The sequence below is a fragment of the Phoenix dactylifera genome, unplaced genomic scaffold (genome assembly GCF_009389715.1).
Source record: "Phoenix dactylifera cultivar Barhee BC4 unplaced genomic scaffold, palm_55x_up_171113_PBpolish2nd_filt_p 000241F, whole genome shotgun sequence".
Taxonomy (NCBI): domain Eukaryota; kingdom Viridiplantae; phylum Streptophyta; class Magnoliopsida; order Arecales; family Arecaceae; genus Phoenix; species Phoenix dactylifera.
Genome location: NW_024067738.1, coordinates 335,701 through 361,451, shown reverse-complemented (window position 1 = coordinate 361,451; position 25,751 = coordinate 335,701). Strand labels below are relative to the sequence as shown.

The 25,751-nt window shown below is 39.4% G+C and overlaps 2 protein-coding genes and 1 non-coding gene across 3 annotated transcripts; 1 reads left to right on the top strand and 2 right to left on the bottom strand.

The window, feature by feature from the left end:
* Window positions 1–1,679: 1,679 nt before the first annotated feature.
* LOC120105244 (pentatricopeptide repeat-containing protein At5g44230-like) lies at window positions 1,680–4,093 on the top strand. The gene has a single exon (XM_039117537.1). The coding sequence runs from the start codon at window positions 1,680–1,682 to the stop codon at window positions 3,636–3,638; it is 1,959 nt and encodes a 652-aa protein (XP_038973465.1). The 3' UTR covers window positions 3,639–4,093.
* Window positions 4,094–4,622: 529 nt separating this feature from the next.
* On the bottom strand, window positions 4,623–8,852 carry LOC120105254. Its single transcript, XM_039117556.1, has 3 exons — window positions 7,882–8,852; window positions 6,038–6,279; window positions 4,623–5,761 (listed from the first exon to the last, which is right to left on the bottom strand). The coding sequence occupies exons 2-3, from the start codon at window positions 6,275–6,277 to the stop codon at window positions 5,069–5,071; spliced, it is 933 nt and encodes a 310-aa protein (XP_038973484.1). The 5' UTR covers window positions 6,278–6,279; window positions 7,882–8,852; the 3' UTR covers window positions 4,623–5,068.
* A 15,990-nt stretch (window positions 8,853–24,842) lies between these two features.
* LOC113463455 lies at window positions 24,843–24,947 on the bottom strand. Its single transcript, XR_003387691.2, has one exon. It is a non-coding gene; the product is annotated as a U6 spliceosomal RNA (small nuclear RNA).
* Window positions 24,948–25,751: the final 804 nt, after the last annotated feature.

Genomic DNA, 25,751 nt, shown 5'->3' with positions numbered 1-25,751 from the left:
ATAGGGCACCAAGACCCTTCTTGACCAGGTTGCTTGAAATGGGCGAGTTATTCCTAATGGGTGCATCCAATATTTTGAAAATTAGATCGGATTCATCGCTTGAACTAGTTAGGTCGTTAACCGGTCTGGCATTTCTCCAGATATACACTGAAAATGATTTGAGATAAAAACTAATTTGGTCTTGAAAATTTTCTTTAACTTACGATTGAATCGTCAACTTGTTCGAACCATTTTGAGTTCGAGCAAACCAGCTGATTAAAGTAGATTAGGATTAAGGATTCGACCGAATCGAGCTCTCTCCTCCCACACTTTCACGATTCCTGATCTTTCTCTCATCCTAGACCCTCCTTTTCGGCACCAACATGAACAAGAATGATCGACAACAAGCACCAACTACCACTCTTAGCCTTCGATGTTTGGGTAAGACCCTATCCCTTTCTCCCTTTCTTGCTGCATCTAAGTAGATTATCGATGGCAGACGACAATACCCCATCCCTCTCCATCATTGGATGGCTAGAGCTTGGTGGCAAGCCAAACCATTGGAGGGTAGTAGCATTAAAAGGCAAATTCGCAATGGCACCTAGATTCCTTTGCTCTCTCTCCTCTCTCTTATGACCTTGCTAACCCAAAGGCTGAAGCCTCCCCTCCCCTCTCTCTCTCTCTCTCTCACAGTATTGTTGACTCAATGATCAAAGCCTCTCTTGCTCTCTCCCTCTCTCATGACCATGTTGACATGATGCTCAGAGTATGGTAGTAGGTCAGATTATAGAAGGGCAAATGGATAAAAGCTCCTGGGACTCGACCTACCTTGCTCTCTCCCACTAATTGCTTACTGATAATTGGATCTTTGCTTGCTCTCTCTAGTTGTGCCATTATGGACCCAGTTGGTCAATATAGGCCACTAATAGGAAATATCAAAGGGATCGCATTGAACTCTCTTCCCAAATCATATTAGGCTAACGGATGGTAAAGCTGATCATCGGCTGGGCTTGGACATAGAAAATATCAGCATAGGCTTGGCCTGAAATCCAATTAAAAATAAATAGAGTTTAGGCCCGAGGTATGACCCATGATCAGCTCTGACGGGTAGCATGCTAGTAGCTGGTGGGGTGATAATTAAAGGAATAAAAATTGAAGCTTCTTTAATTTTCTGCTTCACTATGATTTAGCCTCCAAATTAATTCTATATATCTAATCATTTATAGTAGCTCGGAAAAGATATTGTTTAGCATAAGTAATAGGGATTTATTTTGCTTATATTAGTTTTGCACGGATTCTTTGTTCAAGTTTTGATTCTTCTGCAAACAATACCATTCACCGAACAGGTACATCAATATGTTTATATATGCTTTTTCTTCTATATATTTTATTGCTTGTATCTCAAAAATATTGATGTATTATTGGAATTTTAAAAAATGAAGTTTGTTTTTTAATTTATATTGTATTCATGATATAATTTTTTCTTTTTTGGTCTGGTGTTATTCGTCTCCAATATAGTTATTATTGTTTGAAGAACTTGAATGGAATAAAGTGATAATGATGCTATTATATTATACATTATTTATAATACATTGTTATTATAATTTGTCTGATTGAGTGCACCAACTCCCCCAACCCCCGCCCGCTCACCCACCCTCTCTCTCTCTCTCTCTCTCTCTCTCTCTCTCTCTCTCCCTCGGATGGTTTTAGCGCAGCCCTTCGGAGCCATCACCGGACCCAACCCCACCACGAGTATCCTCGTCTCCTCCTCCTTCTACCTCCCTTCCCCTCTCCTCCCCCGTGCCGCTCTCGAATCGCTCCTCACCGCTGCCCTCGATGCCGCCGCCAGCCCCCGCCAGCTCCGAGAGGCCCACGGCCGCATCGTCCGTCTCGGGCTTCACCGCAGCAACTTCCTCGTCGCCCGCCTCCTCCGCCGTCTCGCCGACCAACGCGTCTCCACCCACCCCTACCCTCTCCTCGTCTTCGCCCAGGTCCCCCGCCCCAACTCCTTCCTCTGGACCGCCCTCATCCGCGGCGCCGCCCTCCTCCTCTACTCCGCCTCCTCCTCCGCCGCCCATCCCCTCCGCCTCTACGCCGCCATGCGCCGCAGCTGGCCCCCCGCCCCGCCCCTCCCATTTACCTTCTCCGCCCTCCTCAAGGCCTGCGGCGCCGCCCGCTGCCTCCCCATGGGCACCCAGGTCCACGCCCAGGCCCTCGCCACCGGTGGGTTCGATTCTGACCTTTTCGTCCAGAACACTCTCATCTCTTTCTACGTGGAGTGCTCCGACCTGTCGTCAGCCCGCAAGTTATTCGACCGAATGTCTGTGAGAGACGCCATATCTTGGACTTCATTGATCGTTGCCTATACCAAGACCGGTGACATGGGCTCCGCCGAGGGGCTTTTTGAGAAGACCCCGGTGAAGGATATGGTGGCGTGGACCGCCATGGTCACGGGGTACGCCCAGAATTCGATGCCGAAAGAGGCATTGGAGACGTTCGATAGAATGCGAGAGGCAGGTGTTAAAATCGATGAGGTCTCGTTAATCGGCGCCATCTCCGGTTGCGCTCAGTTGGGTGCCGTGAAGCATGCGGGATTCGTACGGGAGATTGCTGAGAGATATGAGTTCAAGAGGAACGTCGTCATGGGGTCGGCAATGGTGGATATGTATGCAAAATGTGGGCTTGTTGACGAGGCCCGTAAGGTGTTTGATGGGATGGTAGAGCGAAATGTGTACACGTACAGTGCTATGATCGTTGGCCTTGCTGCGCATGGGAGGGCTCAGGAGGCAATCGCTTTGTTTAAGGAGATGGTGGAGAGGACGGAGGTGAAGCCTAATCGGGTCACATTCATTGGGGTGCTCACGGCATGCAGCCATGCCGGGATGGTGGAGGAAGGCCGCTCTTACTTTGCACAAATGAAGGACGAGTATGGGATTTCTCCCTCTGCCGATCATTATGCTTGCATGGTGGATTTGTTGGGCCGGTCAGGTCTCGTGGAAGAAGCACTTGAACTTGTGAAATCGATGCCTGTTGAACCCCATGGTGGTGTGTGGGGAGCATTGCTAGGTGCTTGCCGGATCCATGGGAAGACCCAAATCGCTAAAATTGCAGCAGATCATCTATTCGTGCTTGAACCTGATGGAATCGGGAACTATGTGTTGCTGTCGAACATATATGCATCGGCAGGGATGTGGGAGGAGGTGTTGAAGGTGAGGAAGTTGATGAGGGGAAGGGGGTTGAGGAAGAACCCAGCGGCAAGCTGGGTGGAGGCCAAAGATGGTCTAGTTCATGAGTTCTTTGCAGGAGATGGTTTGCACCCTAGGTCTCGTGAGATAAAGGAGGCACTAGAGGAGCTTTTGCGGAGGTTGAAGCAAGATGGATATGTGCCTGTCTTGAGCTCAGTTGTCTATGATGTTAGTGATGACGAGAAGGAAAGGCTACTGAAGGGTCATAGTGAGAAGCTAGCTCTGGCATTCGGTCTGTTAACGACCACTGTTGGAGGCACAATTAGGATTGTGAAGAACCTAAGGATTTGTGAGGACTGTCATTTAGTGATGCGCCTTGTGTCTAAGGTTGAAAGCAGGGAGATTGTGGTGAGGGATAACATGAGGTTCCACCACTTCAAAAATGGTGAGTGCTCCTGTGGTGAATTTTGGTGAAGGTGAGCTTTATAAGCAACATAAACATGAGAAGGGAGGAGAAATAGTATGGCATGATTTTGATATGAGATTCCTAAATTCTTTTGAAGCTCAGTTGCCTTATTGGATCCTTGTGAATTCATTTGTCCTCTGCTGAAGCAGCGCAAAGAGCTGAAGACATGCATTATACTAAATCCAGGGAACTAATTCTATGATCTTTTTTCTTATGAAAGATATCTATGATAGCGATAAACATGAAGATGGAAAAATGAAACTAAAGGGAGTTGAGCTTCTCAGCTGGCCAGATGATTCAAACCAGCTTTTCCTTAAGGAGAACCAATTCTTTTCAAACAAAAAAAAGGATGTACGTTTTTTTATGTTTTCAGAATTTTTTTATAAGTCAGATGTAGGCGAGACATGAAGTAGAGCTGGTTTCTTTTATTAGCTGTATTAAAAAATCTCATCTTTTTTTTTAATGCAGATTGCACAACTATCTTGGAAAAGTGATTGAACATTGTCGTGATATACCGTAGTAATTTATGTGAACTGTCAGTGGTTCTTTATTTAGAGGAGGTTGGACTTTGAGAAATTCTCAAATCCTCTTCTTGCATTTTCTTCTTTGTTCTCTATTGTTATTGCCCCTCCAAGTACACCTGGTGTACTGACAACTCCTATTCTATCTAGGTTTTACCTATTTGTTCTTTTGTTTTACGAAGACAGTGATTGTAGTTAAGCATAGTTGTTTTCCATATTCCCAAAGCTCATGTTCATATTCCATAAAAAAAAATAGAAACAGTCTTTCAGTGTCCATGTAAATTGACCTAGTTCAAAACTGCTAGGCCTATGAGATCACTCCTTTGAAGACCCTGGTTGGAGGTTCTTTCTTATCTCCTGGTACTTTTTGAACCAAAGAGGATATAAGAATAGAAGCAGAATCGATTGAACCAAGAAAAAATAATAGATTGGTGAATATGGAGGAGCAACATGAGAAAGTACTACAATCCTGCAGAAAAAAGTTATTAGCTTGCATTTACATATAAAGAAGTCAGTGTTTACAGACAACAGAGGTGACCTTGTTATTGATCGTGAGTCCCCATTGTGAGATGAGCCTCTGATACTTATTCTCATGGGGGTGTTACTAGAAAGGAGAACCGTTTGCAAAAAAACATTGTAAGAGAACCAAATTTACTTCCAACTCCATTAAACCAATGAAGTTTTCCCACCAATATAAATCAATCTTGAAAACCAGAAAAACTGATCCGATGATAGAACAGAACCTTAAATGCAGTAGCTTGAAGAACACGGGATGTAGTGGTGAGAAGACTATAGATCTCAGGAGGCATGATTCCTGCATGCCGGCTGTCACCTAAATGAGTGCTGATACACTGAAGTTGAAACTCCATAAATAAAGCAATTGCCTATACCCAAAAGACTTGCACCAAGTTTTGAAGTTATGTCTTGTTCAAACTTAAAGCTTGCAAAAGCCAGGGGGGTCTCTGTAAGCTTTCTCTGTCGAAGCTGCTGGTCGAGTGGTCACTGCATTCCTCTGTTCTCTGTGGTATGACAGGTGTAGACAAGAGCAGTGGCCTGATATCACTTGGAGCTGGCTTAGAGTAGCTTATTTCATCATTCAAGCTAAGCCAATGTTTTGATCTCTTCTTACCAATGCCACATCCTATGCCAAGTGTGAGCTCAACATCATTCTCATCATCAGTCCACATTTTGGAGCTTTCTGTGTTCATCTTTTCTTTCAGATGCTTCCCCAAGTTGGTAATCTGATCTTGGGTGTGTCCAACTTCTGTGGAGGTGTACTCTTCAGCGGGCTGTTCAAGATCGAAGCCCTTCGGCACTCTTAAAGGGTCTTCTGAGCATATGCTCAGTTCTCGTGAGCTAGGGCCTGCTCTTGTGTTGTAGTGATGGATGGAGCTGTACTCAGAGTTCAGATGTTTAGTGGAGTGAAGTGTATTACTGACATGGGAAGAATGACTGGTCTCTGAGGTAGATGCACTACCCCAAAATCTGGTCCTTGTATCTGTGAACCCTCTGGAAGTCACAATTGTGGGAGATTGGGGCTTCTCCTCCTTACTTCTCATCTCAGCCATTAGCATCTTCTGAACTCTGTATAGCCGGTGTAGATCATGCACCTGCAATATCCAATCCAAAATCTGCGCATCAGTACTTGATGATAAACTAGAACTAAAGTAATAACAGTTGCCATCTATCCATCTTGGCATTCTTATTCTGCCACCTGTTAGAGAGAGGGGTACATCAGAAAAAAAAATGTCAGAAGGGAAGAGCAAAGCCAGCAAAGAAGGAAGTCGGCCGAGAGGATTCAGAAGTAATCCGCATCCATAACACCATCTGCCTATCCTTGGAGTGGGTAGAAATAAAAAAAATGAGACACATGAGCACAGTTTCACCTGCTGTCTGAATATTTCTTCATGCTTCAACATGGCATTTCTGACAGATTCTCTGTTGCTTTGCAATCTATCCATGGACACTGGAAGACAATTGAAAGCAGTCTGGCTGCCCGTCTTCAGCAATATATTACTGAACCTGGCCCAACTATCTGGAGTGTTCAGATCGATGGTTACTACATGACGGTTGTTCTTTAGCAAGGTGGAAAAAACATTATGAGTGTCATGCAGTTTTGTTCCCATTCCTGAGACAATGAGGGGCCATGTCAGCTATGTTTTCTTCATAATGGCTGGTAAAATGTTGTATCAGTAAAGACTCAGAAACTAAAATGTAACAATGTAAAGATTTAGATATTCAATAAACATTTACAATTTAAGACAGCTCTAATGGCATTCTTTTCTTATATTTCACAAACTGTTTGTAGTGAGTCAATTGGCTTGTTGGAGATTCAGCTGCATTCCAAAAACTGATGCTGGACCTTCGTACTATGCAGAACAATCTTCACATATAATTAATAATAAACTCTACAGCCACAATGTGTCTTCCTCAAATAATGATCTGATCCGTGGGTGGCCCTAGGCCTCCCTTTCAATCAAAACAACAACAACAACAACAACAATAATAATAATAACAACAACAAAAACAATAATGATCTGATCATGCATGTTAATCAGCAGATCACTCCAGTTACAAAATTATGTCATGAGCGCATTCCAACAGAATCGAGATGTTATCAAAACTTAAATCCATACTTCCAATCGAGAAGACAAAATATAGATAAATGAAATATCCACATTCAACCCTGATAAATAAAATTATAGAAACATCAGCATTTTACTCAAGACTCATGAAGCAGAAGTGCTATATGATCGCTGCATCTAACAATTTTAGCTCAAGGCTTTGTGCCGTGTTCCTAAAATTGTTATCGCCAGTCCACTACAATTATGTCATCAGTCTATGACATCTACAGTCGATCCAACAAAGAAATATTGATTATAAGATTTTGATTCAGGTACAAGGAAATCCTTGAGCACAACAACAACAAATAAGAGAACCCGGCTCCTATTTGATTGAGTACCAAAATAAGAGATAGATATCTAACATAAGTTTGGAGCTACAGAGAGATGGAGAGCCTGGAAAATCTTTTTAGCTCAAAGTGGACTGAAGATCACAGGGTGGGATAGACGAACACCAGATATCGGAAATCCAGAACGTGGTTAGTTCAAATAAAACAGAGAAGTGGTATGTTTTATTCTTGCCAAGGAAGAGCGAGCAGACCTATCTTCGTTTGGAAATTGAGTTTATGAACTGATGGCTACCTTTTAGGGTTCGTAAAGTTCTATCAAATTATAAAAAACCACATGGTTAGCCAACAATTATTTTTTCCCCTCTCTCGGCTGCCATAAGAATCTAAGCAAGGCTCAAACTTCTGCAGGAAACAAAAGATTGTATGAATCATATATGTGACCCCCAAGGTGAATCCTTTTGCAATATTAAGAACAAAAAACATCTTCTAAGCTGAAGAACAAAACACATCTTGCAAGAAGACTATAGCTTCCTTTTTTTTGAATCTTTCACCAGGTAGATGACTATTATTGATAAACAATTGCAATTCAAGACCCACTCCAGGGTTCTGCTAATTGTTGATAAAAGGCTTGTAAAACAAGACCATCAAGAGGATTAGCCCTTCCAAGTAAGTGCATGACCATGGTTTAACACCCAAAACAACAAGGATCAACTGATTTGATCCCAATGAAGCACAATTACAAAGTAATGAACAATAAATTTAACATAAGTAAGGACTCTAGAGGTGTTAAAGGAAGAACAGGAAGAAAGTATAATTCACCTGCAAGCTCTGTTTCCACTGCTCATCAAGCATCTTCCCCCCCTACCAACCCTTCACTCCTCCATCTAACATCACCTTAAACAGCCAAAGAAAGCTTGAACCCACTCTCCCATCATCCTCTATGGCTCCTTTCCAGGCGACGCTGTCACCGTGGAGGTCCGATGATCATCGGAGAAATCCAAGCGAAAGGGGTGATAGATTCGGAGACTAGTCGGATATGGGCAGGCTCTTTACCACACATGAACAACCAAGCAATTGCTTGGAAAAACAAGAAAGGCAGCCCAAAAATAATGTAAGCATGACAGGCTGTGAAGGGGAAGAAGGCAAGAAAAAGGTGGAGAAGCCCTTGGTGAAATCGGTTCAGAATTGTATCATATCCACAAGGGAGGATCAGAAGAGTCAGCAAACCAAAACAAGGACATATAAAAACAAATCTCACTCATCCATGTAACCATGGAAGCATGTGAACAAAATATTCCAGACAGCTCTTATAGGACATGAAGATAGATGCTACAGTGGGCTGATGCTTCCTCTCTCTCTCCCTCTCCCTCTCCCTCTCCTCCCCCCCCACCCCTTCACTCCAGCTCATCTAGACAAAATCAAATACTTTTCATTTCTTACTTCTGTCCCTTTAGAGATCTAAAGATATCCATGCTTTGGACCTACTCAAGTGGTTTCTACTCTTTGCATTAGGATCACTTTTTTAATCAAGCATGGTGGTTCAGTATCCTAGAGTTGTCATTCTAAACCAGATCCAACTCCTCAGATGGGTAAAAAGGCAAAACTTTTCTTGGATGGGCATTATTCTACTAGAGAAAATGGTGCTTCCCTAAAGGCATTTGGATAAGAGAAGAGCAAAACAACTAGAAAAAACATTCTTCAAATTCTACACCTGGAATAACGGCGTTTGGAACTTTTCCTCAATCAATAATGGTGGTTAGTACCCTAGATTTGCCATTTTGGATCAGACCCCACCCCCTTTTATTGGCTCGAAGCTGAAGTAATCCTTGATGGGGTTTTCCCATAGGATAAATAGTACACCATAAAAATCCTTTTCTCCACTACATAGTATTCTCCAAATTCAATTATTGATATAGAGTCTATACCTTTTCCTTCGATGTGTGTGTGTGTGTGTTTTACTTTTTTGTCTAAATATACAAATTTTGCAAGAAGTCGGCATCATCACCACAAGAAAACTTATCTTTTCATTGGCTAGATAATATTCTCAACCCAATCATTGATTTTGGTATAGAGTCGAGGACTTGCGTGTGGGGGTTTCTTTCTTATCTGAAAGAAAGGGTTCCGTACTATTTATAGATCAGAAAATTCACCCAGGGTAGAATTCTATCTTTGAGCTTGCTTGTAAATTGATGCGATTTTTTTTTGTCGCAGATCATTAACTTTTTACCACATCTTCTCTAAAAAAGGTTTCAAATTTCCGTTACCCCCAATTGGTAAGCATCGAAAGTGAGATATTCATTCATTATTGAACGGTCTACTTTTTTTAATAATGCTGGTTATACTCATACGAGATTAATATGAGTAGCCAATGTACAAAAAAAAATTCAAAATAAAAATAAAAATAAAAGATGAAAAAAAAGAGAGACAGTAATTTCTCATCTAATGCTTATCGCTTTCGTCGAAAAGCCGACAGACCAAAAACATACTTGTCCGCAGAGGTTTGAAGCCGATTAAAAAATCCGCATCTCCGGGGAAGTCCACCGCCACCACCAACAGCCCCACATGCGTCAGGGGATTTTGTTTTGGAGAACCCACCCACCTCTCTCTCTCTCTCTCTCTCTCTCTCTCTCTCTCTCTCTCTCTAATAAAGAAAGACCGCTATAACGGTATTGGGTGGCCCGTTACGTTATTGAAATGCATGATTAGGAAAATTAAATAATAATTGTTGTTTAGCAATTATTTTCTTGTTTTCCATAAAAAAAAAAGCATTTATTTTGTTGTTTTATAATCATGGATTCAAAAGTTAATTCTTAAGCTAAGAGCAGTGATTTCATCAGATAATTTTGTTATCTTGTAGTCACTATCCATTATTTTCTAGTAGAAGCTTAGTGCAGAGCTTCCTTTCTTTTATATTTTGCCTAACTTTGCCACTCAAAGCATTCGTCATCATTTTAAATGGGTTCATTAATCAAGAGTGATTGATTGCTTATCTAAAATTAAAAGTTGTTTTATCAAAAAACAAAAAACAACAACAACAACAACTGACACATACAAAGAAAACCAACAAAAATGACATATAAAAGCACTTCATAACCAATTTACAAGTCTTTTATCACACTCCTTAGTTTGCACCATTCAAACTACTTAGAGGCCAGCAGATCTTCTACAATGCAACTTACATGGAATTCTTACAGCATACATACAGGATAAGTTTTGATAGGTCAATAGAATCTAGGAGAGATTTTTCTTCCATGTAGCCCTCCCCTCTCTGTTACCTCAAAAAAAAAAAAAAAAAAAAAAATCTTATTCCCCATAAATCCAATCTCTCTAGCGAACTTCTACATGCCAGAGTCGTATCGCCAAGAAAAACCTTATTATAAATCTGATTGTAGAAATTTCTTGCAGCTGCATTTTAGAGGATTAGGTCAAAGGAAAAGTTGGACAAGAGCCGTATGAGTTTTTTTTTTTTTTTTTTGTGGTGCAAGATTTATGTACCACTCAAGCATCTCTCCTCTTGAATAAATAAAGCCCAATATATTTTTCAAAAAAGGCTAATAGTAGTGAGTTCTAGACCGCATACGTGTATAGAGAGGCGAACAAAGTCACCAACTAGATCGCCTCCTATGCAGCGTAGCATTTCGGAAAGTTCTTTTGAACACATCAAGGAGCGCCTCCTTTATAGTTATGCCGAATTGCATCTCTTGATTCTGCTTACTGTGCCTATATACAGTAGGATGAGCTATCGTTGTACAAAAGAAAAAAAGAAAAAAAAACCAATAGTAACTAGACCAAGCATGTTACTAACTAAAAACCAAGCTCTTCATCCATTTTGGAATGGAGTCTGTTTCAATTTGGGTAATAGTAGGGGGTCAATTTCTGGGTAGACAACCGGTCGGATAATTCACCATCTTGTCACACTTTCTTTATTTATATCAATGCTGCTGAGAAAAGTTGGTGGCAAACGACATTCTTGATTACAGTAACGAGACTTCTAACCTGGCAAGCTAAATAACAATCTCTAGGCTTCTAACTGTAGATCTTTCTTTCATTCTTTTCCATTCTAATCTCTCTTCTCTCCAATAAATTCGGGTGGCTTTGCTTCCCTTCCTTAAAAAAAAAAAAAACTTTAATAATCTTTCTTGGCCAATAATTATAGTCCTCAAAAGCCATTAGACTAGTATAACAGTATTATCAAAATCTCTCCCTATCCTGATTATCAGATACTTGGTCTGGAACCATTTAGCTTTTTTTTCTCACATATCACTACACAAAAAAAGAAAATTTCCGACTCTTATTTGCCGACGCTTATTCCAAGCATCGACAAAAAAATTTTCCCGCCAACATTTGCCGACGCTTGTAAAAAGCGTCGGCTAACAACGACGCTTTTAAGCGTCGTCGAAGGTAATATGTAATTGACGACACTTTGAACGACGCTTTTTTGCGTTGTTAAATAACGATGCTTTTAAGCGTCGTTGAAAGCGTCGTCGGAAGCTAAAAAACCACCTCATTTTAGTCCACGTCGACGGATCTGAAAAAGAAAAAACTGTTTATATAGCTAAACCCAACCACTCCGCACAGATGAAATCAAGGTACCGATCGGGGAGGGTGTTTGTATTTCTCTTTGTGCTTCATCAGCACTATGGTTTCGGTCGTTTGTACTCCATCAACATTTGTGATGGAGGAGAATATGCAGACCGCAAATGGTATTTTTTTTGGCTAAAAAAGCAGTTTTGACGCGCTTTAAAGCGTCGGTAGATCCTCTCTTCCAGCGACGCTTTGGAAAAGGGTCGGCAGATCCCCTCTGGCGACGCTTTGGAAAAGCGTCAGAAGATATTTTAGAAACGCTTTTTGACATCGAGATAGGCTCCAAAAAGCATTGAGAATACTATATTATCCTGTATGTTTCTCTTTTTTCTTGACAATATAACTCATATCTACCTCTTATTTCTGTTGTAAATAAGATTAACTTTCAATAAAAACCGGATAGCTCCTTTTGCCTCCCTTTACATCAAAAAAAAAAATATATCTTCTATAGAAATACATACAAACATACACACACACACACACATATATATATATATATATATATATATATATATAGAGAGAGAGAGAGAGAGAGAGAGAGAGAGAGAGAACTAGGCTCTACATGAAAGAAACTATATATGTACATACGGTCAGTCCCACTAGCGTTGTACTTTTTTCTGTTTTCCCTTGAACTTCAGCTATGAAACCTGGCTACATTTTTATTGCATGGCGTAGTAACATGGGCTCCTGATGGGGGGTGACAGAATCCGTGGTTGCTGGTCGGGCTCCTTCCAGAGGAGAGAAAGTCTGAGGAAAGTCTGAGGCTGGCCTCGGATTTGTCTAACGATCCATAGCTTTGTGGGATGGAGATTGGAGATCTGCTGCTCTCTTGAAAAGAGCTGTCGTTTCCGGTGGGATTCGGTTGTGGTACTGGAAAAGTCTACTCTGTTCTTAAGAATCTCTAGTCCTTTTCAAGCTTTCTTAGCTTCCTTCATCCATCTCTTCTCCTCACTTTTTTAAATCAGATGACCAGAGCCTGGCTATCGCTGAGTATGACGTCGGCTGCCATGGGTCCGGTGGACTGCAAGCTGGTGCACTTGGAACTTGGAAGGAGGGTGAGCTCACACCTGGTGACCTGATCCAGACAATTTACCGTGACTAGGCAAATGGATTCCATCACAATGCAGCATGGTGGTGGGGGCATACAATATATATATATATATATATATATATATATATATATATATATATATATATATATATATATATATATATATATATATTGTATTTCTCAAAGAAAACTATCTCATTATTTTTTTTCAAAATTATTCGATTCAAAACTTGAATACAGGTTTTGTTGAAAAAACATGAATAGAGGTCCCACAAATTTTTCTCATAATTTTTGTGTTCGAAATTTGAATATAGGGTTTTACCCAAAAATAAATAAATAAATATATGTTCTGTTAATTTTACTTAAATTGGTTGGTTTGATCAATGGAACCAGCAATTTGGTGTTAGAAGATATTTTAGCTTGTCGGTGGCTTCTTGTCTCCAAAAAAAAAAAAAAAAAGTGTGCCGATTGAATTCAGGTTATTCGTAAAAAAACGTTTAAGCCAGCAACTAAATGGAAGCTTATCGAATATTAGTTTCAGAAAAAAATTAAAAAAAAGATGAAATTAGAAATACACAACCTTTCAAATTCAAACAAACTTAATATACATGTGCATGTCTCAATAACACAATAAACTTTCAATTCTATATTGGAAGATCAAAGGTTTAATAGCTCCATGTAAACCTATTTTAGTGTGTAATTCGAAAATTTTGATTTGTATTCGTACCATACATCTTCAAATATTGTGTATGTAAAAAATTTAATACTAATGTCTTAGCCAATAAAAATCAGTAAAAATTAAGATTAATAATATTAAAATTAAACTTTAATTTAGTTTTTAATTCTAGATTTAACATGTTGGTTGAGATTTTGCTCTCCTTCTCCAAAAATATTTGTTAAGGTGTTTAAAATTTTTATTTTTTTAAAAAAAATTTATTTGATGTCCATCCATCTCGGTCTCCGTCAATCAAGGAGGTAACCGATCCATCCAGATTTAAAAATCCTTGGACGCAATCATCTCTGGTCAAAATTTAATACTAATGTCTTAGCCAATAAAAATCAGTAAAAATTAAGATTAATAATATTAAAATTAAACTTTAATTTAGTTTTTAATTCTAGATTTAACATGTTGGTTGAGATTTTGCTCTCCTTCTCTAAAAATATTTGTTAAGGTGTTTAAAATTTTTATTTTTTTAAAAAAATATTTATTTGATGTCCATTCATCTCGGTCTCCGTCAATCAAGGAGGTAACCGATCCATCCAGATTTAAAAATCCTTGGACGCAATCATCTCTGGTCAAAATTTTTGTCCCGGTGAGTGAAAGACGGAAGCAGCAGCACAGATCATTCACCGTACATTCACTGATCCGGACCCGTTTCCAAGACTGCCGTTACCCTCCAAGCGAGATTTCCGTACAACCACTGACCTAATGATTAGGACCAAAATTATACACTTTTGCAGTTGAAGAAAAAAAAAAAAAAAGGGGTAGGGGGCGTTTGGTAACCCGACAGGATCACCACGGATCACCATGATGATCTAAGATTCTCCGTGATTTGAATACTGGAATGATTTGATCCCGATGATCTAAGGTTAATGTGTTTAGTAGACCATGGTTCAGTGATTAAAAATTTCCGAATATCTATGAGTAACTTGTTTGGTATGGTACGAGGATCCAAAATTACTGACAACATAATACCACAAATACCTTTGATATATCTTAAATAGATTTTTTTATGTATTTTAATTCTCATAAATTAAAAATATAAGTCAATATACTAATTTCTATAATAACTCCATAATTTTGTCACATATTCTACTTTTAGTAGCCCTTATCATATATTTACTAATCATATAAAATATATTATAATAAAATATTAATATATTTATCAATATATTAATTATTAATATATTCTATAAAAATATATTTATTACTTCTATAAATTATTAATCTTATAAAAATATGTTATTTTTATTATAGAATTAATATTTTTATTTATACTTATAATAATTTTTTTAATACTAATAATTATTTTGATTAAAAAATAAGGTAAATAGAAGTAATATAGTAATATATTATATATTTTCATTATATAAATATAAAAAATAAAAATGTATTTCTACTAGAATTTAAAATTATCCTTCAATAATAGGATAATAATATGATTAGTAATATATTATAATATAATATATATCATTAATATAATATATAATATCAACATAATATATATATATAATATTGATATAATATATTGATGGTATATTGATATATCAATTTTTATGCTAACTTGAGGGGTTTTTTTGTCTTTAACTTTCAATTCAGGATCACTGCCTTGGGGTGATCTTGAATTTCCGACCTCAAGGACAGATATCCCATCACCGAATTGGGGGATGATTTGATGAGTGGAGGTGATTTAATATCACCGCTACGTAGATTACCGTGGTGCAGCCAAATGCGGTGATCTCATCACCTCTACCCATATCACCCTTGATCTTAGGACGATCATTCCATACCAAACGCCCCCTAGCAGCGGAGAGGACAGGAGTGGCAAACAATAAGATAATCTTTCGCACGAAAGGACGGTAGGGGTGGCAATCGGGTCGGGTTGGACATAAACAGGTCGGGTCAGATGCAGATCGGGTCAGAAAATTATAAACCTGAACCCGACCTGTTTATTAAACAGGTCAGGAAATTACAACCTAAACCTGACCTGTTTATTAAACGGGTAACCTGACCCGACCCGTGTAACCTGTTTAATAAACAGGTCAGGAATTATGTTTAACCCGACCTGACCCGTTAAACAGGTAACCTACTAACCTGTTTGCAGTTTGCCCTCCTCTTTCTCCGCCACCTCCAGAAATGCCTTGACTGAGAGTTGAGACCCTCCTCCTGCTCCTTGCTATCGACCGGGGGCTTAGATTGAGCTCGAGATCTGCCATTAATTTGCTGGTCGAGGAGGAAGGAGACGGTCTTGAGGGTGGCGAGGAGGGATTCGAGCGTGGGAGCGGAGGCGCTCGAGGATGGAGAGGGAACTGGTGGGGTTGGCCCGGGGTCCGACAGGAGGGGCCGCTCGCGGCCGTGAATGGCGATGCTGGGGTCGTCGTCGGCGGCGGTGGCCTCCAGGAAGGGTGCGGTGCTGCGCCACCACCAGATCGCCATTTTGCGTTGCGTAGGTGACGATGAAAGGGGCAGACACGATGGGTGGAGGGGAAAGGGGAGGACGATGGTGGGGGGTGGGGGAGAGCCGGAACTAGAAGTTCCCCTTTTGGCAATAAAAAAAAAAAGAACTAGAGGTCCCTCTTACCGGAGTCGATGGGATCGTCGTTGCTGTCGTCGGACGAGGATTCATCCTCGTTGGAGTCGTCGGAGTCGTCGGAGTTGCCGGCGAGGCCGCGGAGTTGTCGAAGAGATGGATCCCCATCGGCCATCGCGGAGCGGAGAATGCATCTAGGCCTCTAGGGTTCGATCCCCAATCCCCATCGCGGAGCAGAAAAGCCAAAAAGGAAATGCCGAGGGGAGGGAGGAGGTTGGAAGCCGGCTTGCGGGGGCGGAAGAGGAGGTCGGGGAGGCGGGAGGGGTCGTCGGCGCCGTCGGAGTGGTCGGAGGCGGCGGGCTCGAGGGTGGGGTTCAGGTTGAACTAAAACGAAAAAAAAGGGGCAGCGGTGCCCAGGTGAACAGTGAACTTGGAGAGAACTCAGAGAAGGTTTTAAACGGGTGACTGATGGGTCTTTGTGGGCTGTGGGCTGTGGCCCTTATCCAATCTGACCCATATATTAAACAGGTTATTAAACAGGTTATACAGGTTAAACGGGTTAGACATCTTAAACCTGTATCCGACCCAATTAATAAACAGGTTAAATGGGTCAACCTGTTTATGACCCGAACCCGTTTAAGCCAAACCCAAACCTATTTATGGCGGGTCGAATACGGGTCGGGTTGGCGGGTCGGATCATATTTTGCCACCCCTAAAGGACGGTTGGTCTTTTTTCGGCGTCAGATCGCGCTCGCGCAGCTCTCAAAGCACTTCGAGCTTTTTTTTATCGTACCCAAATCTTGAAGTAGCTACGGTACAATCCAACGGTTGACGCGGTGAATCATCCTTTCGCGTCCGAAGTAGGGGTAATTTGGGAAGTCTATTCTCGGCGAAATCCGCGAAGACAAGGCGGAAGACGACAAGAGAAAACCGGACGGTAACTTCAAAATGGAAAAGATTAATAGTGGGGGCCCACGACTGCCGGGTTCCAGAGCACGCGCTGCTGCCCCGGCGAGGCACGCGCCTAGTCTGTGGGCCCCACCCACCCCAGCTTTCCCCTTGCGCCAGATTTTTTTTCCCTCCTTGGCATCAACCATCATCATCCTCATCATCTTTTCTCTCTCTCTCTCTCTCCTTTTTTTTTTTTTAACTATCATTATCGTTCATATAAAATCCTTAATTATCATCAGTTATTTAAATAAATAAAAAATATAAAATTTAATATACAATGCATATCAGGTGCAATAATTTTAATGCACAGTGCGGCAGACTAGATCTCCGTTCTTTAGAAAAGTTATGATTTTACTGGATGCACTTACACAGAGCTGGTATGAGTCACCGCTATATCAAGAAAAAAATAATTTTTTTTTTTTGTACTAGACTAAATCCCCCATGTGCTACTATTAATGCTCATACATGTGGAAATTTATTGGATTGATCATCATGCAGCTAATCTTCTATTTAGTATTATATTTACAAATGTATAAGCGTACCCAGAACTCTAAAACTCAATTTTATAATAAGGATTCTCTTTCTATGTGAAAGGTTATGGGATCTATTCCAACAAAAAAGAGGGTGAGATTATAATATAGATGGAGTGTTGAAAATTTTTTGTTATTTGCCATCAAATTCAATTTTAGTGGGTGATTAAGAAAATCTAAAATATCTATTTATAAAAAAATAGATTTTATAGATGCTCTATCTACGCACCAAGTTGTTCCGAAACTAATACTCTATATCATCTTATTACGATTATACATTGAGATGATCTATTGCATAAATTAGAAATTCTTGAAATATATAATTTTATGCAAGAAGATATTTTAGAGTTTCTAGATTGCATTCGATGGAATAATTTTTTTTTCAATAATTAACATTAAATTAGGTAATCGATGAAATATTTCTCTTTTATATTTAAATTTTTTGCATAAATACCCTCCTAAATATCGAATTTTGTATGAATACTTTTCGAACATTGATATTTGCATGTATATCCTCGTAAAACACTTATTTTTCTATTCTATTCCTTTTTTTATCCTTATTTTTATATATATACCTACGCCATATAAGAGTAAAATATTCTTAATGAGTAGACATGCAAAAAGAAACATTTATAAAAAGAATATATTGAAGGACAAAAAAATAATTTTGAAATTTTATTTTATTTTTAATTTCAACAAATATAGTTTTTATTAATGGTGTTAAAATAATCGTTATATCAGGAGCATTTGTGCAAAAACAGTATTTTATTTAGATATAAAAATAAATATAAATTTTTAAAAAATATTCACATAAATTTAAATTTTTAGAAGAATATTTATGAAAAAAAATTATATTTTGTATGAAGTGGGTTATAAAGACATAACAAGGCTGCTGCCCAGCGAGGGATGCCATTTTCGATACATGTAATAGTATTCAATATAGTTTTGAGCGGCGATTTGGAGAGTTGCAGCTGTGCCAAATCCCATGGAGAAAAATAATCTCAAAGTTTCCAAACAGGAGGGGCCTCAGATGGGATAAAGACAAGGCAAGCGCAGGTGGTACGTCTGCTGAAGCGTTATAACGTGTACCTAACTTTACCTTTTAAAATTATTTTATAACTACTATCTAATTAATTTTGTCCCCTAGCTCGAAATTATGGACCACTAAGCTGATGGGTCCAGAATTTGGATGAGGCAGGTCGCACAGAAGAAAAAAGATATCTAATCGTACAATTACAAAGAAATGGACAGTCATGTTTAAACGTGGATCCATTTGGACGTGGAAAGCTAAACAAACCCACAGCATAGGCAACAATTACAAGGAAGTTGAAAGGCATCCAAGTTGAAAGGATATCTTGTCGACTTCAGGGAGACTTGGTCTGCTGTACGCCGATATGTTCATGATGATCACAGCAAAGGGCCAGACGAGATGTCAACCAGGGGTATCCAAGATCTCCAACCTCCTTTTTCCTTCATGCTATATTTATTGGATAGAGTTTTGAGATCTACATTAGTAAGTTATTGGATCATATTTTTATGATAATTTTTTTTTAATTTAAAAGATAGAACGAGAAGAAGTTTGGCAAAAATCAGATCAGAACGAGATTTAAAAAATTAAATATATAGTTAGCGGTAATGTTGTGTAACTTTACTGATTAAGCTAGTTAGCATTTTTTTATGGGATGAATGTCGAACATGGTATTTTTTGAAATAAAGATCGTTGGGTAATCTATCTCTATAGTATAACCTAGCATGGGTAAACCTTTTTATCGCTTCCAAAACACTTGGGGCCACTGATATTTTGCACTTTCACTTGAAAGGATTCTTCCACTATTGCCGATTGACTAGGGGATTTCGACTCCTTTATTGAGTCCAGCACTCGAAGATATTTGGGTTGTGCATGAAAAGCTCGAGAGACCGGTAATTATAATGGATGTGTTGCCACTGGGTATTAGCCAGATCTAGAAGCCATGCTGGTGAGGGTCGCTGGAGATCTTGGATCATATGCTATCTGGATCGGGGGAATTGAATGGGATCGTTGTACGCCTCTGCGACGATGTTTCGATGGCCATTACGCTCGATCGGTGGGGATCATGTTATTGAGCATCCACGAGTCGGCGTTGGATGATGGATGAACGGCTTCGGGTGGCTCTCAGATGCTAGCGCCAACTTGAAACAACAAAAATAAAAAAGTCCACCTGCCAAAGCATGTCCGACGTAAGATACTTCGATGCTTAAGTTAGATGTAACTCTCAGAAAATAGGAGGAGGAGGCTTGATAGGGATAGAGAGGCAGTGCAAGAGAGTCGAAAGAGAACTTACTTAGAGGACCTTCAGAAATGCAATATATAGGTAAGGGCCAAAGCCCATTGCCGAGTAATTTGTGGCTATACGCTGGTTGATAAAGCAATAAACCATATATCTCGCTTGTGAATCTCGCTCGTGTTTCTCGGTCACAGAATTTACTCGGATATCACGTTTGTTAGAAAACAGTTAGCGATCACGAGCAAGTTGTTGCTAGCTGAGATTTTTTTCTTTTTAAATATAGATGACTCTTCACACATCTATTGGGTCGACTATGTAACAAGCTTTCAATGATCAGCTTGCAGTTAGGTAGTAAGTTTTTATTGGTCGATTCGTCTTGTCAGCAGAAGTCAGTTCGGTTATGAGGTATATCAAAATAGAAACAACATATAAGGTGGGATTCGGTGGATCTAATTTTTATGACAGAAAGCAAGTTAGATCTTGAATACCTAGATTGGCTAGACAATTTGGATACTTGGATATTTGGATACTTAGATATTTGCCACGTGTCTCAGCATGCATCAAGAAGAGACCACGCCATATCTCACTCTACATAGATATAAATTTTTATATAGAATTGTCATGCTCTTCAACTGGCCACCAATGAGGCAAGCAAAGATGCATCATATGCGCACCTTGGCCTGGCATCTAGGATCTGACATTGTTTTAGAGCAATCTCAACAAAAAGACAACCCATACAAATATGTAGCCATGAGAAACAAGATTCAGGTCTAGGTCACCCAAAATTTGTGGCCATTGGAGGGCCCATCAACTAAGCATTTGAACCTTTGACATCATGCATGATATCTTAAACACCGACTATTGAGGTTACAAGGGGGCCTTTCCTTGAATCCACGAGTACAAAAACATTAATCAGCTAATTTTTCTTCATTCACTGTAGCTATTTGACAATGCCAGTTTCAAAAAACATACAGACAAAAAAGACTAAAGGCTCTTGAATGATGTGAACATTGAACTTAATAAATATGAGCTATTACCAAAAGAAAGAAGAAGAAGAAGAACAAGAAACTTCATAAATATGAGCCACTACTTGCTTAAGGGATCTAAATTAAATGACATTATATTCTTTTTTATAAGCATCAAATTTCCTCCTCCTCAGCAGAAAAGTAATGCACCAGCTCCTGTAAATTGTGATACACTATCTGTGTAAGCTTTAAACCAACAACTTGAAGAAGTTTAATGGCCAAATAAAACCTGATATAGAGTACTGGGAGGCTCTTTGTCTCATCCTTTGAAGGACTTTGTCTTCCACATGAATAATTAATTAGGATGTGGAATCCAACGAAGATGATGACCCTAGTCAATAACATAGAGCCTATTTCTTTGCCAAAGCTACAAATTTCCGAAAGAGCAAAAAGCTATGGAATGAGATGGAACAATGCTGCATATAACTGCAGTTATTCCATGAATCTAATTCCCAAAACTATGGCCCATCTATTAAGGGTGATAGATTGATTGAAATATAAATACATTTATTTGCTTGTTCTCCACAGATGGTGCAACAGGGACGAATCTTCTCCAGTGTCTCCTGTCATCAATGCCTCTGGAGCTGGTGTAATCTTGTAGTTTGATAGAATAATGTAGTAGTTCGATAAGGATGTGATATTCCAATGGCTTCGGATGGCTGTCCTATGTCAAGGACAATTAATTCATCCAACCACAATCACTGTGTGTCTGGTGAGCCAGCCTGGGTTGTTAAGTAGTGTGTACCAATAGGTAATCTCTTTAAAGATATTTAAGACTGCAGCTTCTATATATGTGGTTCTGGTAGTACATTTTAGTTGTGGCGAGTGACTCGGTACAGGAGTTGTTTTATTTTTCCTTTTCGGACTAGGTGAGGTTAACCCCACATTTCCATCCTCCTATCTTATCCTTCAAGGATGACTCCAACCGAAATTGAACCCTTGTATCATCTGAACTAAAGTTCGATGGTGTATAATAATAAGAGTTACCAACATTAGCAGAAGTCCTCGTGGCTCATGCCACCCGATTTAGCCATCCTCATGGGGCCAACCATGTTATCCAAAAATAAAAAGTTAGTCCAATTCTTAAGCTACAAAAAATTAAGACAGCCGTAAGATGCGCAATCTAATCTATATTATATCATGGTTCCACTTCAACCATATTTTTTTCGCATCATATCGATCCTGTTGGGCTGAGGGGTCACACTTTGCTAGGGTAAAGCTGTTTCGGCCTGCATGCCAAGTTGGGTACTGATATGTCAGGTCGAGCACCTGTTTTCACTGAGAATTAGCATAGGCAATATCATTTGCTTTCCCTAAAGTGAACCGCAAAAATATAGATGCCTGCCATTTTCTTTGAGTTAGCATGTGCATCACATCTACTCCATGAATCAAATAATTGTCCATGCTGTGGACTGTTGCTATGGTTACGTGGTTGTTGATGGCTTAAGGTGTTAAATTTGATGCCACATATATGTACTTCTTGCCGATCATTGGTCACAGATCCCTATGGTGTGGACCGAGAGGGGGGAAGAAAGAAGCCCGTACCTCCGCAATAATGTTTGCAAAATTTCTTTAGGAGTAGGGTTAGGGCCTTGCGAATTTGCTTTAGTAGTTTCTCCTTCCGAGCATCATTATAGTCAGCTTATCGGCTAACAAGAGTTCTTTTTCAAACTAATTTGCCTTTTGATAGGGATGAGTTGTATAATTAGGAAGGAGATGAGAGATGAGCAATGAAACAATTGACAATGAACATAATTGGTGTCTTTCAATTAATATCTAGGTTGTTTAATGGCTTTAGGGGGAGGGGTGGTTGAATGGATTGGGATGGAGCCGTGAGGGGGGGCATTTGGAAGGCTATGGCTGGAGATTCTTGCGACCGGTCGCCACCACATCAGCTCCCACCATCAATGAATCCGATTTGACGCATGAGATACAAAAGCTAGAAAACAGGATTGTGATAAGGAGAGGGAATCATCAAGCAGATGATGTCTCTGTGAGGGCCCCCTGCTCCTCCTTTCTTATCTTCCTGGTCCCCCCGGATTCATATCTTCATCCCATGTTGCTCAGATGTTTCTTTCCTTCAAAATGATTTGACTCTTAGGACTATGGGACCAGCCATATATATATATATATATATATATATTTGGTGAAAGTATGTAAAAGATTTTTGTGACACCAAAAATTTGTGAAGGAAAGTGGATAGGATAATATCCGTTCAGATCCATATTTGTATTGGAATCTATCTGGACATGGATAAAAATTTGAGTATCCGATTAATGTCAGTAACCGTATTGATATTGGTGAAAAAAATAGATATAAATATGAATAGACAATTACTCGATTGATATCCGAATATCCGATTCTATTTCCAGCCCTATTTAATTTTATACAGCATTCATAAATTTTTAATGGAAATATATAGCTACATTGATATGCTATTAACTTGACTTACCATCCACTTACTAATATGTTTGATTCTGTGATCATAAAATTTAGTTATAGATATAAATTTTTGTATTTAACTAATATTTGTATCTGTATCTGTATTTATCAAATAAAACAAATATGGATATGTATATATTATTCTTTGATCCGATTTCAGCCCTACAGAAATCCCAAAGTGAGGTGCTTAAAAAAAGGGTAACATGGGAACTTTTTATTGCTTCTCTTTTTTTTGGACAAAAAAAAATTTACAGCTACCAGATAGGTATCTTATAGACAAGATTACGCAATTGATGCCTAAGTGTCTGTGGTCCTTACTATAGGCACAATGCAAGATTGAGAAATAAATAGGAATTTTGCACATTAGTTGGGAAACTTTTTCGTATAAGATTTATATTTTTATACTTGTACAACTCAAAAAAAAAAAAAGTTTGGCTCTAAAATAGCATGTATTATAGGCTGTCTTTGTCTTGATGACACCTAATCTCAACAAGGTAGGTCCCCTCCAGATCTTGCTCTTAATAGAGTTGGCATCGTATATAGTACTGAGGAACCCAACAAACTAAAAGCAAAATTTAGCTAGATGCATAAACTCCATAAGCCTAAAGCTGAATCTAATCTAATAGACCATAATCAGCAAAAGGCATGCCACTTCTGTAGGAGAAAAGCTAAAACTTGACAGGTATTTCTCCATATAAACTCAAAAATGTCGCAATCAAGTAAGTATGCTTTTCTTGGAAAACCTCTTGATGAAATCAACTGAATAATTTCATATTTAAGCTGAAAGTCCAAATTCAGCAAAATAGTCTTCCCTTGTTAGGTGAAATATGTTGTGCCTAAAAAACGTAGTTGGTAAATAGTTAAGAGTCAGCTCAGGCAGACTGTCTCTTTCTAGTTTGAAGAATGCCATGGATTTAAATCCTATCTAGAATCAACAATTGCAAATAGGTCCCAAGCTACCTTGTTCTAGATTTAATGCAGACTGCCGTCACTCGATAAGTTTGGGTTGGATCGGATCGGGTCGGGTCGGATCAGGATTCTTTTTAGTTGGTTTGGGTCGGGCCTGGATTTTTCAATGTACTTTTGTCAGGTTAATTTGAATCCAAATCCTGTTGGTGCAACCTAATCTTACAACACTCATACCCAACGCAATTGGAGGCCATTTCATTACTTTGCATGGCCTTGCTTGATTCCATGAATCTTCTGTTTCGATGGATTTCTTGGGTTTATCTGGGTTTCAAGTTTTGGTGATATCAGGGGTGCAAGAAACCACTGCGAGCTCAATCACCAAGGGATTCACACCACTTATTTGTAACAACATGACCATCTCAAGCTGAAATTTTGGATGAATTATCGGTTACTTAAGGTGCTAAATTAAATAATTAATAGACAGATGTTAAAGTTAGAGCACATTCCTTGTCTCTCTCTCTCTCTCTATTGTAATCATCATAAATGTTATGGTCTATGTAATTGAAATAGGGACATCTGAGGGCATCTGACATTATTTGTTATCAAAGGTATACCAGTTTGGCACATTAGGTGGTGGTAGCTTGTTTGAAACCCATGAGGAGGAATCATCAAAAAAGAAAAGAAAAAGAAAAAGGAAGACAAACAAATGAGGAACACTATTTGCACCATCACAAAGCTTATGTGCGAAAGAAAATTTCTATCATGAATTTGAGAGCTCCTTTACATTTTTTTTTTTTTGGATTGAACATCCTTGTGCAAGGCTATGCTAATTTTCTCTATACTGTTCTAATTTTATCATATATTCAAAGAGGCAGAGCTCCTTTATTTTTCTCTTATAGATAACGTATAGCACTTATTTTATGAGATACCGATTACTGTTTTTTTTTTTTTTGATAAAATGGGAGGTATTGTTACCACCAACATCTGTTGTGTCGGTACCGGACTCCGTACCGGTTGTCTGGTGACACAGGTCAGCATGGCTCCATGTCGTGCTGTGTCAGCCTAGTACCGACGCAATAGAGGTAGGGGAGAGGAAGAACAGAAAAGAATAGAAGAGAGAGAGAGTGGGAAATGGAGGAAGCGGGAGAGGAAGGAAGAGAGAGGCTGGCCCTAGCCCGCTAATAGAGGTCTGAGAACGTCCGCATTGAAGAGGCCAGGGAGAATGGCTTTGCCAACTTCAACTTAAAATCCGCAAAAATGAAAAAAGTTTCCTCCAGGCTCCTGTTTCGAACGAAACAGAGGAACGGAGGCAGAGCCCTACCTCCGCGTCTCTCCAGCCAGTCTCTCTCTCCCTTCCTCCCTCCCTCTTTCTTCCTCTTTTTCCTTCTCTTTCTCTCCCTCCAGTGACGGGATCTCGGTTTCGATGATAGAACCATCTTGGTCCGCCGCAGGTATAGCTCAGGATGCCCTAAACCGGGTTCGGGATGGTTTCGCCAACCATGGTTACTATCTTTTATTTTATTGATAATGAAAAATACTTGGTGCTTGATACCTGTTATAAATCATGTACATAATAAATATGAATCCATCTGCCAACTGCTTGAGAATGAATTAAAATAATCGATGGGAGTAAATTAGCCTTATAGTCAACCCCATCGGAACCAGTTTAGCAAGTATACTGT

Coding starts and splice junctions, on each gene's coding strand:
- LOC120105254 (XM_039117556.1), bottom strand. CDS start 6,277: ATGGGAACAAAACTGCATGACACTCATAATGTTTTTTCCACCTTGCTA. Junction 5,762..6,037: donor AAGAAATATTCAGACAGCAG/GTGAAACTGTGC, acceptor TGGATATTGCAG/GTGCATGATCTACACCGGCT.
- LOC120105244 (XM_039117537.1), top strand. CDS start 1,680: ATGGTTTTAGCGCAGCCCTTCGGAGCCATCACCGGACCCAACCCCACC.